The sequence below is a fragment of the Protopterus annectens genome, chromosome 1.part1 (assembly GCF_019279795.1).
Source record: "Protopterus annectens isolate FY-2018-M chromosome 1.part1, PAN1.0, whole genome shotgun sequence".
Lineage (NCBI taxonomy): Eukaryota > Metazoa > Chordata > Ceratodontiformes > Protopteridae > Protopterus > Protopterus annectens.
In genome coordinates, this window is record NC_056726.1 from 1,145,775,552 (window position 1) to 1,145,793,517 (window position 17,966).

The 17,966-nt window shown below is 36.9% G+C and overlaps 1 protein-coding gene across 1 annotated transcript in view; it reads right to left on the reverse strand.

Annotated features, from left to right (window-relative positions):
- Nucleotides 1-17,966, reverse strand: part of LOC122815774 (scavenger receptor cysteine-rich type 1 protein M130-like) — a 363,665-nt gene that overhangs the window by 182,777 nt on the left and 162,922 nt on the right. The window contains exon 6 of the mRNA XM_044088544.1: nt 3,870-4,184. Coding sequence (XP_043944479.1) covers nt 3,870-4,184 — 315 coding nt within the window. The remainder of the gene's footprint in view (nt 1-3,869; nt 4,185-17,966) is intronic.

A 17,966-nucleotide genomic window follows, 5' to 3' on the forward strand; every position in this document is an offset into this window, starting at 1 on the left:
GTGTATAATTTAAGTGTTTCCTGCTAATGATGAAACATTTTTTGTTGTTGTTGTTCTTTAAATTGTTGCAGTTTGACAGAATGTTTAGGCCCTTTTTTGCCCCAATGTCTACTGCCTGTCAAGCTATCCACCTGAAAAGGCTTAACCCATTTCCCCTTCTGCCAATATGAGGGATGTACAGGGGCAAGAGGTGCCCAGAGAAGCCATCATACAGAGAGCCATAATGATTGTTTGTGCTTGGCAGCTATTCATGCAACTGAGGGCATTTTGTTACAGTCCTAACACTACCACCTGCTGATGACAGAAGAAGCTGGCAATCTTAGGGTATCTAAGGTGAGTGGGTGCTTGGTGTGTGAAAATGCCCCCAACTGAATACATCTGGTGGCTCGAGGTACTCAGGCTCAAACCCTGTACCTTGGGTACAGGTAAAAAGAGTCTAACATTCCTAGCCACCACCACTTGTGAATATATGCCTCACATCTGGTTTTCAGGATTTTGCATTTGAATTTCAAACTTCATATTCTTCAGAAAATAAATGGTAAAACAAAATCTTTTATTCTAGCAATTTTCTAAGTTTTTAAGTTCAGTATTTGAAATGTTTCCCTATTTTGGGGTTGTATTTCCCCATTATTGGCTTTGTTCTGTTTTTTTTTTTTGTGCTAAGAGGTTGAGAGCTATGGTGAGAAGTGAGAACTGAATTCACTAAATGATAGCTATTTAAGTTTCAGTCTTCCAGTCTTTCAGGGAACTGCAAATTTGGCTTAGTTGGTATGTTATTCTAACTGTAGTGTACAGGGACCAGGATTCACGATTTGGCAGTGAAATGCATGGTGGTAACACAATGTTTTATTCAAGCAACTTTCCAAAATTATACAAGAAATGTTTAAAATGATTCCCTGTTTTTTTGCCTCCCCCAATTGAAAATAAGTGCAAGAAGCTGTGCAACATGCCTATGGCTTACACTACTGTACTCCTATATTTATAATACTTTGTGTGTGTGTGTGTGTGTGTGTGTGTGTGTGTGTGTGTGTGTGTGTGTGTGTGTGTGTGTGTGTGTGTCTGTGTGTAGAAGTAGACTGTTATCATGGAAATGTTCTGAATAGAGCAGCTTTGTCATTATTGGTGCATGCATTTTGCTTCATTGCCTACTGGAAAAATGTTCAAACAATAAATTTAAAATGCAATTGTGTGTGTAAGTAGACTTTCATGATGGAAATGTTCTGAATAGTGCAGTTTTGTCATTATTGGTTCATGCATTTTGTTTCATCACCTACTGGAAAACTGTTTAAACAATAAATTTAAAATGCGCTCTAACTTAAGTCTAACAAGTGTGATGTTTTATACAAGGAATATAATTTAATAACGTCAGGAAGGTGTATCAAAGAATGCATGAATGTTTCTTGTTTTGTGTGGAAGGGGCCTCTGCTTTCAAAATATCCCAAAGGTAATCTTTATCCACTGGCGAGATGCATTTTCTTTGGATGTGGTGTGGGTTTCAATGCTATTTCAATGAATGTGAGTTTCAAGGGCAGAGAAGTTTTAATGCCAAGTCTATTTTCATTGTGATACAGTATTGATTTGTTTAGCAGATATATTTTAGTGTTTGTGCATTGTACTATAAAATATAAAAAAATAAAATCCAAATAATCATTGTAGAAATAAAGCAGTATGCACACATTAGTGTTTATGGTAAATGTGGTGAAATAGCCAGGTAATGGGACATTGGAATGGCTGCAATGGGACTCTGGTGTTATATTTTGGTTCTGTTCTTTAGTTTGCGTTTGAAAGTTGGTATCCCACAATTCCACTGGAGTAGGTGGGGCTGTGTAATTATGTATGCATATTATACATTAATCAGCATATAGATTCGTACCTGTTTTTCATGGGCCTTGTCCAGATTTTTGATGTTTCCAGGTTGAGAGGTATGGAAACAACTACAAGCAGAAAATTACACCAATCTAACCAAAAATGACTCAGCTTCCTTGTCTACAGTGCCTGCCTCAGATACCAACTCCCAATCAGGCATTGCTCCATTGCAAATGACAGTCAAAGACTGTACAAATTGGAAGGAATCTCATACATATGCAACAGCAACATCTTTAAATACAGCAGCTACTGTACAGCCTGGAGCCCCTCCCCTTCCTGCTACTCATGTCGCTATTGGTGTCAAATGGACAACAGTGGATGTTAACAGAATTGGAGAACTAGAACCTATTCCACTTCCAAGGCCCCGAGGACTCAGTACTGCCAAACAGAAATGGGAAGGAAGCCAGCCTCAAACATGCAGGCAAACACAAGTTTGTATTTGGTCTTTAACCTTTCAAGGACTGTTTTAACTGATCAAGACCTATCAGTTTTAAGTAAAGGACTCACATTTATACCCTTACAGACTGTAGAAATCTCTACTACTGTGTCTGAATTTAAATATTTTGTTAGAGCTTTACATTTAAAGACTATGTTTGCTAATGTTGACTCCATATATTCCACACTTAAATGACACAGTACCTTTATGTTATATAGTAATGAAGTTATAAGAATTTATGAACATGCTTTAGAACAGGATATGTATGAGTTATTTGCCAAGCATAAAATAGGAACTTTTCATAAATTTACAGTGTCTGAATAGATGGCACTTAAAACTTTGACTAGCAATTCTGAAATAGTGATAAAACCTGCAGACAAGGGTGGTGGTGTAGTGATGGATACAGCCTTTTATAAACAAACAATGCATGAAATGATGTCCACTGATGACTACATTAAGATCACTAGGCAAGAACAAAAACATACCTAACCATGTTTCTAACAGCCTAGTAAACCTGCATAATGAAAACAAGATAGATAAAGAAATGTTATTGGTCAGAAACCCTAGGATACCGATAATTTATGGAGTTCCAAAAATTCATAAATTCATCACAAACCCTGCTATGAGACCCATTGTGTCAGGCATAGGCTGGGTAACTGAACTAGCATCTAAATACCTGGAGTCAAAACTCAGAGTTAACTTTGAAAACACAGGCACTATGTTGAGAGATAAGACGGACTTTTTACAAAGTTTGTATGACTAGACTGTGAATAGGAATCTTACTATAGCAACTATTTTATATATATATATATATATATATATATATATATATATATATATATATATATATATATATATATATATATATGTATGTATATATATATATATATATATATATATATATATATATATAATAGCAGTAGCAATTAATTGTAGGAGGTTAAGGCTTGTAGAAGCAAATGAACCTTAGCTTAATCTCAGCTTAAACTATATGACTTTGATAAGTCCCTTAATCAATGGACCTGGACATCCTATGTACATGTACATTTCTGGCTAAAGGAATTAATTTGATCACCAATTAAATAAGGAAATCTAGTCCAAATTAGAAATGAAGCTATAGCAATGAGCAGGAAATAGGTGTCCAGCTTGAGACACAATTCAAATACAAGGAGACTAAAATTATTATAAATGCCCACGTCAATATACTGGGTTTGAACCAGAACACATAATATAAATGCCATCCATTACTGTAGGCACAGAGTCAGGTGCTATACCTATAAAGCAATCAGGTTCTTTATATATTGGGATTATTGATGGAACTGAACCTCTCTTCTTAATCTTTTCATGTAGATACCAGAATTCAAAAGCAGACAATGACATATATGCAAACTTTAATATATGCACATACTCAAACGTGCAAGTGCGCAATAACTTGTGCATTCTTCACAAATAAAACACAATACTGTTTTTTTCTTTAAATAAATCAGCTTTCTTGAGAATAGCTTAGAATGTAATACATATCTGTTTTGCTATTGTTTGTTGTTTACTCAAACATTATTCAAATTACCTGCAGAACAAATAACTCCAGCAGCAGCAGAGGGAATGCTGATATTTGTTGAGATTTCACCATAGCAGTAATTTAGGCTATACTCTCTACCAGTGCACTGAAAATTTTTAAACCATGTAGAGGAGGAACGTATACCCAAGCTGGAATCTGTAATAGCTGCCAGTGCAAATCCATATCCTTGTGATTGGCATACAACATTTGCATCATTTATATCCCATCCTTCTGTTGAAACAGGGTACCAGTTATTGTTAAAAAATACTTCGACTCTCCCAGCAGAAGGGCTTGTTCCATTGAAAATCCTTGTTGCTAAGTAACCTTTAAAAATGAGATATCAACAGTTAGCTTTCACAAACATTGCTCATCTACCTTAAAAAATAACATGTTTAGAATGCATATTACTAAAAAGGTATGGCTTTAAAAGAAATAAAATTACTGTGTATCTGCTTCCAGCATTGACTGTAAAATGTGCATTCATTTAACATTGTTAAAGTAAAATGCATTCTCATTTACATGGTCGTCATCAACATATACATCTAGGGCTGCTTATTTCATAACAGGATTTCATATAATTAAAAGCAGTTAATAACTTATTTAAAGAAAAGAACTTTGATTAGCATGATATGCTGTCTTTTAAGCATTTTGACTATGACAAATGTTCTATAAAAGCAAATAGTTATTTGTATGCTGTTGCAAAATTTATAGAAATGACAGTGGTATACAGAGTTAGCTATATTGTCCAGAAAAATCACTGAAATATGTCATAAGTTTATTTACCGGGATGGACAGACTGGGACAGAACCCATTTTCAGCAGAAGCCCTGGGAGAAATGTTCCAGTCAAATGTCTTTGGAATGGGGGAGGAAACTGGAGCACCTGTTGGAAGCCCACATGAACAAAGGGATGATATACAGACTGTGCGCAGAAGGTACCCCAGCTGAGAATCGAACAAGAAAACCTCCTGATGTGGGGTGATTATGCTGACTGCTGCACCACTGCACCACCCAAATGCACATTTGTACATGTACATGTATTAATTTGGTTGTCATACGGTTTCAGTATTGTTGTTCTAGATGCCCAAACTGGCATTAGTAAACAGTAGCAAACATTTTCTAAGAAAACAGCATTAAGTTGGTACTACATAACTGCTTAAAAAACAAACAAACAAACAAACAACAAAAGCAAATGAACCCAAAAAAAGTTTTATCTGGTATTTCTTTATATAACAGAGCTAGATGCAGAAAACAGACACTGGTACTCACAAACTTTCATAGCATTTGGCCATTTTCTAGGGGAGACCTATTTAGAGAATTGGCCACCTGTACATCTTCACCTTGATAAAGAACAAATATTCTCCTGTAGAGTGTTAATGTACATGTAATGCCCTTTGAAAAACAAGTCTGCGGCTTCACAGCAGCATATTAAGCTGTGAGGAAGTCATATAGAAAAAAAAAAAGCTGCCCCCCCATTATTTTATGCTCACTAAACAGCACCTTGCCACTTAGTGAGCATAAAATTAAATAAGTAAATAAAGAAAAAAAAAACAGAGCAATGTGTGCATGCATGTGTGTGTGTATATATGTGTGTGTGTCCATATGCGTGTGTGTGTGTGTCTCTCTGTGCATGCTCATGCATGTGTGTGTGTGTGTGCGTGTGTGTGTGTGTGTGTGTGTGTGTGTGTGTGTGTGTGTGTTCGTGCATGTGTCTGTCTGCATATGTGATTGTGTATGTTCATCTGTATGTCTGAGAGAAGTGACACAGACAGAGAGAACACATCACATAATAATGTCTACACATAGCAACGTCTTCCAACTGCAAAAATCAGTCCATCAGCACACATTCCCTTAACAATAAGAAGTATGAAACTTTAATGTCTAGCATTACAGTCCATCAGTACACCTTCCCTTATCAATAAGTGTGAAACTCTAATGTCTGGTATTATTGACTGCCTGTAATACTCAGTATCTATCATTTCACAAGGGACTGAGTAGCACTTTGAGATACACTTAGGCTTAGTAAAGGGGAGGGGAGAGGTGCAACTCCTTGCATTCTATGATTTGTTAGTTTCTTTTTTAATTAGTTTTTTCACAATAAGATATCTGTGGCGTATTCACTCAAAAAAGTGGCAGTAATTGTGTGTGCATGTAGGGGGTATAGATATTAAATATTTACATAACATATTTTGGATATGCAATATTTTCTCTAAAAACAATTGCCTATGCTATAACAAGTCTGAAAGATTAGGCAAAAGAACTATTTCACATCAAAAAAACTTTCTAAGCACAAAAATGCTCTCCAGAGTGCGTGTTGTTAGCAAAATAATGCTTTTTCAGTATAGTGGCTGACGTCCCACGCGTTACTTCCCCGACAACACACATCCTGGGCATTATTGCTTGCTTATTCCATTTTGATAAGTCAGTTCATTCTGTGGGGTACCCATCCTTTTTCAGGGGTGAACTAAGAAGAAAGCATACCTACTACACTGGACACTGTCTGAAGCATATAAATATGGGAGATCTATGTGTAGTTGAATGTCGACTATCTGCAAGGATAGTGAACAAGTCAGTCCCATTGTATCATCATCTCCTGGAATGCATTTACACTTTCATTGGCTCTAGTGAGTGATTGCAGTGTAAAGATGTGTTTCACCTATGCCAGGCATTTTTCCTCTTCCATGGAGTCCATATATATAAATAAGGGGGGTGTAGTGGGTAAAGTATTCTATAAGGGTGTACAGACAGCTTACTTCATTGCAGAAAAGAATGCATGTAGTGATTTCACTAAACTTTTGGCATGTGACTTTTTTTGACTAGTTTGAATTATCTAGTATCTTTGCAAGAAGACTGAAATCATATTGTCATAGCATATTTATAAGTAATAACCCATGAGTGGGTGTAGGTAAATCCTGATATACCCCCACCTATGAGTGGGTTATTCCTATTATACAATAACATTATTTAAAAAAGAAATTGTTTACATTTCTTAAATAATGTCTTTGTACAATGGCACTGTAGTGTTCCTCCAACTTCTTTCTTGTCTATTGATGTACTGTGCATGTTTATGGGACTTGTACCCCTACGCTTGCACAATACATCAGTACAGTGCAGGAGAAGCAATGGAGAAAAGAGAATCTCCATTGCTGTTTTTTTTTTTTTAGATTTTATGAGGAACAGTGCAGAAACAGAAGGAACATCAGGTATGTTTCAATTTCTTTATTTTTGAGAACATATCTGATTTTTCTTTTGTTTTACACTGTCCCTCAACATTTTCCAGTACAAAGTCCAGCCACTGTATGATACTTCAGCAACCTGACTTTATTCTATTGGTATATACTCATTCTGCAATGGGGACTGTGGCTGTGCTGTCCAATCAGCATGCTCATTTTTGAATATAAATGACCCATTACTGTACAACATAAAACACATGCGTACAAGATAGAAGAATAAAGCTTGTGTTAGAGTTATTTGCTTGATTTTGCTTTGCTTTTTTTCTTTTTCTGTTCTGGTTTTGTTTATTGTTTTTCTTTTTTTACTATTGCAGAAACAAAAATTCCTTGATACCAGGCAAAGCATGTAACATATAAACTGATTTGCCTTTGTCATCAAATGAAGCTTGATAAGCAATAAAATTAGCATGGTAATATATGCCAAATATAATACACAGATGTGCTGTGAAGGTGAAACTATAGTAGGCAACTGCATTAACACTACAGTTTAAGGATGTGCAAGATAAGTATAAAATAGTACATTAATTCCTAGAGCTGTAGCAAGCTATTTTTGTGCCCAAGACTGTCCTTCGATCAGATGCCCTGCCCCCCTCAAAAAAAAAAAAACTCCCCTCCAGAGACTTAAAAAAAGAAAAACTAAAAAAATGTCTTTTCTTCTTTTAAATCATAGCAAATTGCTATGTACCGAACAGCTGCTACAGTTTATGCCGCACACGACAGTGCTTCAGTTCTGACCACAAATGCAATGCTGTAATTTATGTTGGAATGCCAGAATGCACTGAAGATCAATCAGGATCTAGTGATAATGCTCCCTAACACTTTGCTCATGGGTCCGCTGTCCCCTTTGACCCACTTCTTTTCATTCCAAAGCAAAGAATAATTATCATGATTCTAACAACAAAAGCCGTTAGAGTGGCAGCACTAGCGTTTCAAAGCAGCAGGATGCAACTTCTTTTAAAATAACTTTATTAAAATATGTTTTTAAATACAGTAAAAGTAATGTTTGACTCTGCTGTGATAAACAGATAATTCTCCTAACAGAAATATTTGTCTGATATTTTGTTTCTTTTTTTTTTTGTCTGGGATTATATGCAACAGTTGAAGACTAGTGGTCTATATACAGAAATAAAAATCCTATGTTTTGTAATTCCCCAAGTAGCTGGATTAGCACTGGAAACAAAACAATGCTGTGAATCACACCTATAAATGCATTAGTCTACCGGTGTGGAGAACAGACCACTGCATCATCTGACAGACAGCCAAAATGTGAACTGCCTTATTGTCTCCATAGTACAGTGGGATAAAGCCCTAACTGAAGTACAGACAACTGAATTTGATTAGTGTTTCAAGTGGTAGAATAACTGACAAGTGAGAATGCAAGTGCTTATCACAGAGGTGGGGATGACATGTATGGTTGTATGATACAGCTATGCTGTCATAGAATGGTCAGTTCTGCCATAGATAGACAACTGGGAGAAGTGCATGGCTTACCAGAACTTAAAGGCACAGATGTGTGCACTTGCACAAAGAAGGTATAGTCAGACCCTGTGTTGATTTGGGCCATGGATCATCCCAGCCAGGGTAAGGAATTAAATATATTTAGAAATGTCAGTATATATGCTGGCTTTGTTGCACTCCCTTAGATTGGATGAGTAAGGCTGGAAGTGGCAGAGGAGTGTCAAGCCACTACATGGACAGTTAAGTTGCATGAGGAGAGTCAATAAAGATATCAGCTCCCTCCACTGTGGGCAATCAGGCTGCCAGGTTTAAGTGGCCAAATGCAGAAGAATTCTCATTATGCCAAGGATGGCAATGGTACACCTCCATTCATTCCATGTCAATGATAGCTTTTCTGGTTAGCTGTTGCCCAAACAGTGACTGAAAAGTTACCACCTATAAATGAAAACGATCAGGATCAGTAGGCAGGAAGTTGATGGCTGGGAGGCAGGGAGGTAAAACGGACATATAAAATACATGGAGTATCCTATTTTTGTGTATACAAGAAACATGTTTGTGCAAGGGAGAAAAAAAACTTTTTATTAAATGTGTTTTCCTGTGGTTTAAATGAGGTATACTTCATACCATGGTATGTAATGTGGTTTGTGGTTTACCTACACCCCGAAAAGAAATGTTTTCGGAAAAATTAATATCAATAATTGTTATGTTAAAAACATACTAAAACACAAAAGAGCTGGCTTTTACATCATGTAAAACAAAACATCATGGTGAAATGTACCTCAGTATTACATTTTCGAACAAGAAATACTTGACCACCAATGGAGCAATCATTTGTAACTATCCAGTTTAGTTCTGGTACCACATTCCTCAATCAAGGAGCTTGTTGTCCTTTTTTAGAAGTAACTGAAATAGCTCAAGTTGTTTTATTATAGTTCCATTAGTTAGTGTTTCCATATCTTCATTATCATTAATAGCAATATATTAATGACAGAGAACTTGCTCTAATAAGAATTATTTTCTACAGATATTTTTTGCAGACTGAGAAACAGTGCACTACCTATATGACTATGGAACTATCTTGAAGAGCTGTTCTGGATATTCTCCTTTGCTGTGTACAGAAAGAGTTGTCTGAAAGCTTTCCAGACTAAATTAAAAATAAAATCATGTTTCACAACTGCACTACTGATAACAAGTAATCACATTATTTTAAATGTCTACAATGAATTCTGAGGAAATTAATACACCCATAGGTTTGTAGGTTCATAGGTTGGTACTAGGCTATTGGCCCTAGGGCCTATACAAGCCTAGCCATAACAATTCCCTGGCTATTTCTTCCTACAATATTTACTTCCATGGACCCCTGTCTAGCAGGGTGACTGACGTGATCCCTGAGGTGAATTTCCTATCTCCCATCCAATCATCAAGGTTCCTTTTGAAGAGGGCCAAAGAGGAGCTCTGCTTGACATGTATGGGCAGTCTATTCCAGAGTCTGGGGAATCTCTGGGTCAGGAACCTATCCCTCCAGCATGTTTTGTTTATTGTGATGACAAAGTTTAGATCCCTGGAGCATGTGGTTCTGAGGGATTGGGATTTCTTTAAGTGTAGCATGTCCAGCAGCTCTGGGTTTGACATGGCCTTGTATGTTAAGCAGAGATTGCCTCGGAGCAGATGATATGTGACAGAGAATAACTGGAGTTTTTTAAGATGGTCAGTATAGGGCATCTGCTTTGGGCCTGTGATTCTTGTCTTACTGTACTCATCCCTCATTAGACCCATTATAGAATACAATGCCCCATTTGGTATGTACCTCTCAAGACATCTGCAACAACTGGAAATGCCGCAGAAATACCTCACTAAAAGAATCACAGGCCTAAAGCAGATGCCCTACGCTGACCACCTTAAAAAACTCCAGCTATACTCTGTCGCATATCATCTACTCAGAGGCGATCTCTGCTTAACATACAAGGCCATGTCAAACCCAGAGCTGTTGGACATGCTACACTTAAAGAAATTCCAATCCCTCAGAGCTACACGCTCCAGGGATCTAAATCTTGTCATCACAATAAACAAAACATGCTGGAGGGATAGGCTTCTGACCCAGAGCCTCCCCAGACTCTGGAATAGATTGCCCATACATGTCAAGCAGAGTGCCTCTCTGGCCCTCTTCAAAAAGAACCTTGACGATTGGATGGGAGAAAGGAAATTCACCCCAGGGATCACATCAGTTACCCTGCTAGACAGGGGTCCAGGGAAGTAAATAGTGTGGGAAGAAATAGCCAGGGAATTGTTATGGTTAGGCTTGTATAGGCCCTAGGGCTGATAGCCTAGTACCAACCTATGAACCTATGAACCTATGAACTTTGTACTCTAAGTCTTGCTTTACATCTCAACCTACATACACTGAAAACAGGAACTAAGGACTTTGGAAAATATCAACATCCAGCTAAAAATCTGAGCATCTATTTAGCATAAAACCTGAATACCAAATAGCACATAACTCTTCTCACTTCCAATAGGACCGTGAGATGCTACTCAGAAACATGTTTAAAAAATAGAGACTAACAAAAATGGTGGAAAATATAAACACATTATAAAAGAGACAGTGCAAAATCTGCAGACTTTCATTAACTGTATTGCAAAATTCTACCACACAAGGTCATTTATTTTTGCTTCAGAAAAAGGGAGTTGTAAGATGTGTGTCTTCTTTTAAAATATTGGTTCCCAGTATGGTGGACATGTAATGTAGTTTACTGTGTACCAGACTGCTTCAAAAATCATACATGATGAGGGGGATTCAGAAAATTGTCAAGAGGTAAATCAAGCATGAAAACATAGGTATGTCTACAAAAATAGAGACATCTTAAATCACGGCTGAAAATAGGAATGTTCTTCCAAAATATTTTAAATATTTATTTGACATTTGTTGACCAGGATAGTCCGGCTGGGTTGAGGCCCTTTTGCAGCGGAGGCCCGGGGAGAAAAGCTCCACTGTAAAATTATATAATAATACATTTTACAGTAAATGTCCTGTACAATAAGATTCTCTACAAATGCATTAACAAAACATGAAGGCAAAGAAAATGTATACAAATTGGGGTTAACACAGGTGTCTGAGTTTTGCAGTTAACACTGAGGAATAAGGTTATGAGATCTTACTAAGCTGCTTCCAGTAGGCCTAGGTTTGATTCTCTTGGATCCCATTTGCCTACTTGCTGAATCTGAGTAAATCATTTAACCAGCTAGTTTGACAAACTGAGCTAGATTCCTCAATGGTCTCCTTAACCATATACCTAATAACTACCTGATTCCCAAATTCTGTATAAAAAACGTATACCCACGTGTTTACTTCAGCATAACTTTATTTTCCCACAAACATAAATGTATTCTCCATTTCTTCCTGATCTCACTGTTACTCTATACAGTTGTTTACTTTCCACCCTCCCTTCCATCTTCTTCATCTTTGCATCCCATTCATTCTTTATACAAATTTGTTTTTTTTCTTTATAATAACTATTTTTTTCTGTTGCAATTTTAAGCTTCTTTTTAGCTCTTAATTTCTTCTCCTATTTTATCTCCAGATCCTCATACCACAACTGTTCTACAAACATTTGCACATTTTGTATATATCATATATAAATGCATGGCCTAATGTCAGTTTATAATTTGTGTTGTACACTTGGCTTTGTAAAAAGTTTTGTTAAACTATTCCTTATAGGACAGTTAGTTTTTATCTCATTATTTCTGTTTGTATAACCCCTGGTTTGAATCTGGAAATAGTCCATCAGGATCAGTGTTCATTGTGAGATAAATGAATGAATGCATGAACATACATACTTTGCCACCTTTCTTTCCTCTTGATGACCATTTTAGAATCAGTATTTGGGGAGACTTAACAGTAAGTAATTAATTAATTCATCCCTGGTTTGGCACCTATGTCTCCAATGGACACAGGCAGCCTGTAAATAGTTAATCTCCCAGGGCCTAGCTTGTAAATGGTTCATCTCCCAAGTCCTTGCCTACACTTATCAAGAGTACCAGAACTTGACTGAGATTTGGGATGCATGGCTAGGCTTAAAAAGGCCTTTGTGGTTGTTAGTCTAGTAAACACCTATGAACTTAAAAGAAATAACTATGTTGCAAATAGCTGAAACAAAATTGTAAGAGAATAAAACAAAAATAAATGTATTTTCACCTCATGATGCAATTAGTGGAGGATTAAAGCTCTTACTTCTTAATGAGCTGTTTTTAATCTTTCCACCTTCATTTGCAACGTTGACGGAATTTGGGTTTGGATTCTGAATGCTGTCTTAGACTACTTGCCTAATACTTTCCTATTATCACAGGTCCATATGCCCAAAGATTTACATTAGGTGTAAGCGACTGACTCCAATGTAAGGCCTACTTAAACCAAGCACATGTCATTTAGAAGCTCACCCATCGCTTTTTTTTTTCTTTTTTTATAAGTAATGATCAGTGAAGCACCTTAATATACATGTTTCTCAAAAAGAAGTGCAGATCAGAGAGAAACTGAGAAAACTGTCACTGCTTCTCTCAACTCAATTGCTTTGACATATTTTTTAGGGAAGTGAGTGAAGCTCATTGTTTAAATGATTTTGCTTCTGGCAGAACATTGAATGTACTATTTTATGTAATGCAGATGTAATGCGGGAATGAGAAAATGCTTGACTACCCCTGCCCTTGTGGCTGAGATCATAGCTGAAAAAAGATCTGTGGATGAGCCCACTTTCCCAGTTAAAAAATTATAATGTGATTATAAATAAATTAACACCTATTGGTATTGTCATCCTTTCAGTAATTTTAACTGATTTTCATCAGTGTTGTCATGCATTAAACTTTCAGCTGCTTCTTTGTTTATTGAGTGCTTAGTTTTAAACGTTTTAATAAATATGAATTTTGAACTGAATTTAAATTTCTCTACTTTCTGCCATTCTCATCATTTGGTAAGACTTCCCCTCATCCTATGTTCTGTTCCCACTTCATCAATGAGTAATCGGACTCGAACAGTAAAGAGTGCTATCATATGGTAACAGGCAGATTTGTCCATCTGCTTGTAAAGGTTTGTTTTTTTTTTCCTTTAGACAGCTTTGTATCAAGTAATAACTGTATTATGTATCTGAACTCTGTTTGCTTGTTACCTTGCTTGAGATTGGCTGCATTTATTAGATATTTATTTGTGTAGTTTTCCCAGGTCTCCCTTAAAAAAAAGTTTACCTAGTGGGTCTATTCAGTTAACAAATGACTACTGTAAATGTAATAAAACAAATTCACTGATATCTACGATATGTATAGAGTAAGAATAAGCTTGTGATCAAGCAACACACTGTAAGGGGAAGCGTTATATGCTGAGATATTTAACTACATCTAATAAGTGGCATTCCTTACACTCCTCACTTCATGTATTTTCCTGTGTCATTCTGACTGCCCACGTTTATCTTGAAAGTATTTTTATTTATTTTTTATTTTACATTTGTTGCCAGGATAATGCACTGATCTCTGGGCAAGCATATCACAATGTAAAGAAGAGATAAAGTTATAGACATTGTAACACAGAGATACAGAGATACATACCTATAGAAACTTTTGAGATCTATACAAACTTTGCACATGACAACTTGAAATGCAAGTTACAAGAAGGGTGAATAGAAACACAAGTAATGCATAGGTTGTCATTTTGAATTCTGCTACAAACACAAGTAATGCATAGGTTGTCATTTTGAATTCTGCTAGAGTATGTTGTTTCAAAGTAGCTTAAGTAACTAGGTTATTTAGGTTTGTAGGAGGGCAGAGAAAGGTGTAAAGCAGAGAAAAAGTGATGGGGAGCAAGGGGGAATAAGGGATGCCAGAAAGAATAAATGCAGGCAAAAGAGTGAGTGTGTAAGAAGGGGTTTTGTAGCTTGTGGCCTCATCTTACAAAATGTATTTTATCCCATTTGAGGAGCTAAATGTTGAGCAGTTTTGTAGTGGTGCAGTATTTTTCGGAGTCTCTTTGCTGGCTGCACCTTGCAGTCTCCATGTGTTCTGCTATCACTGTTTTTTTTCCAGTTACAAGAGAGTGTTCTGTTTGAGACCATTTATACTAAACAGTGATTCTTTTTAATGCTTGCTTTTGGTGGCCAGTTTCAGTTTGACTGATTCTCAATAACAGTACCACAAAGGCCTTTCTAAGAAGGAGGGTTGCTTGCATTTGATTCAGACAATCCCACATAACTGAATGTTCTCTTATTAAACCTCTAGCTTTAACACATTTCTTGCATTCAGTAGCTTAACCTTTGGCTTTTCTTTAAGCCTATCCAACTAGCTTCTCATTCCTCTTTCCTTCATAATCTCTAGGTTTATATGTTTATAGGGAATTACTAGGCTAATGGTTTAAAGGCCCTTACAAGCCTAGCCAATACAACATATTTTTCCCCAATATGTGGCCTCTAGGTCAAGATGATGGCATGGACTTGCACCTGTGCATTGAGTATCTTACATATTGCTCCTGCCATAAGGGACATAGGCACTACTCCCAGGTGTGAATTTGTGATTCCCCATCCATTGATACAAGCTGTGTTTGGAGAGGGCCAGTGAAGGGATCTGCTTATTGCGAACAGGAAGCCTGCTCCAAAGAAGGGGCAATGTTTAAGACATACATCTGTCTCTGCAGCAGTTTTTGTTCGAGTTGCTGACTGTTAAGATCCCTAGATCATGTGACCCTTGTGCTGTCTGACTTGTGGATTTGTAGCAACTCCATCAGGACTAGATTTGTGAGTACCTTGTAGGTCAGACCTAGGTCACCTCTTAATAGTTGGTAGGAGGAAGAGTAAAGGGATAAGGCTTTTAGTCTATCCGTATAGCTCATGTTGTTTATACCCTGTATTTTCTTTTGAGGAACCTCTGAGGTCACTCTATTTGCTGCAATTGCCTAGTCAAGTACTTGCCAAATGGAGCACTCTAATAAGTTATTGGTCTAATGAGGGCTGAGTACAGCAGGACTGTAATTTCCTTGGATCTGGATGCCATACTTTTACTTATAAGTTGTGACACATAAAAGGATTTCCTCACCACTGTGGACACATAGTGGTAAAAGTTCAGGCTACTATCTATCTGTGTACCTAGATCTCTCACCTCTGAGTCTACGTTATGGGGTGTGCTATTGAGGTTATAATTTGCAGGGGTATTTGACTTCCCAACGGGTATGATAATACATTTTTTGCATTTAGTTTTAGGCCATGGTTCTAGCAACAATCATTTGTCTGCTCTAGATCCTCTAGAAGGATATCCACATCATTGGGGGATTCAGAGATTGATCAAAGCTTGCAGTTACCAGCAGACTGTGTGATCTAGAGGTCTTTCCCATTTGCCTTGACATCAGAGAAGTATACTTCAAACAGGAGTGGTCCAAGTACTAAGAACTATTTGCTTCCTCTTTTCATCTCTTTTGTATACTCCCTTTTTGAGTCTTTAATCTTGTAAAAAAAATAGAAAAAACATAAACATGTGCCCAAAATGAGAATCCAAATAATTTTGTTTTTGTGATTGTACTGGGTGTGACAAGTTACAAACATCACCATCACTGCCCATGTATAAAACCAATGAGATATGGCACTGCTCACTGTATAGCACCAATGAAGTCCATCTGATATCGTGTCCTATGCATATTGTGGTTGGCTGCTATCAGTTGGGCAAATGAGCTGATCACTGTTGAATGGCAGTTGTCAAATATGAAATAGTTTAAAGCTGATGTCTTTAGTCTGACTGCTTCCTTGGCTCAGTTTATTTGTGAAGTGATTTGTAAAGTGGCAGTTTACTGGGAAGAGGGTTGCATATTTGAGGTTTACTTTTCTGCTTCCAGTCTGCAAATATGTAACAGTCATCTGATATGTGCTTTCCTGAAACCATCCCTCTGACTGGTTATATATAAATTCAATGTTTGGTAGGATATCACTGAATAGAGTAATGGGCTTATATGCATTGAAGCCTGTCTTTTTTCTGTTTCTAGTTTACAGATATGTAGCATTCACCTGCTATCTGCTTCCCTGACACTTTCAGTGTGAGTGCTTCCATGGCTTGCCTTATTAATGCAATGCTTAGGAGACTCTCACTAAAGACAGTAAAGGGTTCAAATCCCTTGAGGTCTGTCTTTTTTATGCTTCCAGTCTACAAATGTGCAACGTTTGCATCATATGTGTTTTCCTCACACCCTCATTATCACCTTTTCTATGGCTCCCTTTGTTAATGTAGTGTCTGGTAGAATATCACTGCAGAGAGTAATAGGCTCAGATTCCTTGAGGTCTGCCTTTTTTATGCTCCCAGTCTACAAATGTGTAACATTTGCATGATATGTGTTTTCCTCACACCCTCATTATCACCTTTTCTATGGCTCCCTTTGTTAATGTAGTGCCTGGTAGAATATCACTGCAGAGAGTAATAGGCTCAGATTCCTTGAGGTCTGTCTTTTTTATGCTTCCAGTCTACAAATGTGTAACGTTTGCATGATATGTGTTTTCCTCACACCCTCATTGTCACTTTTTCTATGGCTCCCTTTGTTAATGTAGTGTCTGGTATAACATCACTGCAGAGAGTAATAGGCTCAGATTCCCTGAGGTCTGTCTTTTGTTTTCTGCTTCTAATCTGCAAATGTGAAACACTCTCTAAAATGTGTTTACCTGCCATCTTCTGTGTGACTACTTCTATAGCTCAACTTCTCAATGTTGTGCTGGGTAGATTTTCACCAAAGAGGTCAATGGGTTAAAAATCGCTTGAGCCCTTACTTTTTTCTGCTTTTAGTCTGCAGTATGTAACGTTCACTTCATATGTGTTTCTCTGACACCTGGAGGATGACTTCTGCTATGGCTCACTTTGTTACGGAAGAGTGGGATATTATGTAGCTTAATAGAGTTGATGATTCAAATTCCCTTAGGCTTGAATAGCTTTTGATGACATTTACATGCACGCATTAATATATATAAATAAAACCAAATAAAATAATTTATTGATATGAACGTATCTGGAAAATGACTATCTGCCTTTGTTATATTTTAAATGTAACACACAGCAACTCAATTAACTGAGTTGCTCCTAGCTCTATATCTGTTACCTCCCAGGTTCCCTTTAAATAACCTTTAAGCTTGAATGTTTGATAAGCCCATCTTTCTGTCTGCATCCCTCACTTTGATTGCTTAGTAAGCTCATTTTCCAGTATATGCTTCTAGTACACAAGTAATGTCTCCATTCAGATGTAATTGGCTTGAGCCTGTCACTGCAAAAGTTTAGATGTTTTTTTTTTTATTTCAATTCTGAACGTGCTAAACATTTACTTTGACATTTTTCTTTTGTTTATGTTGTCCTTTTATTGTGGGCTGTCATGAATTTTTTTTTTATGCACTGAAAAAAATATCTCAGGATTTTATAGTG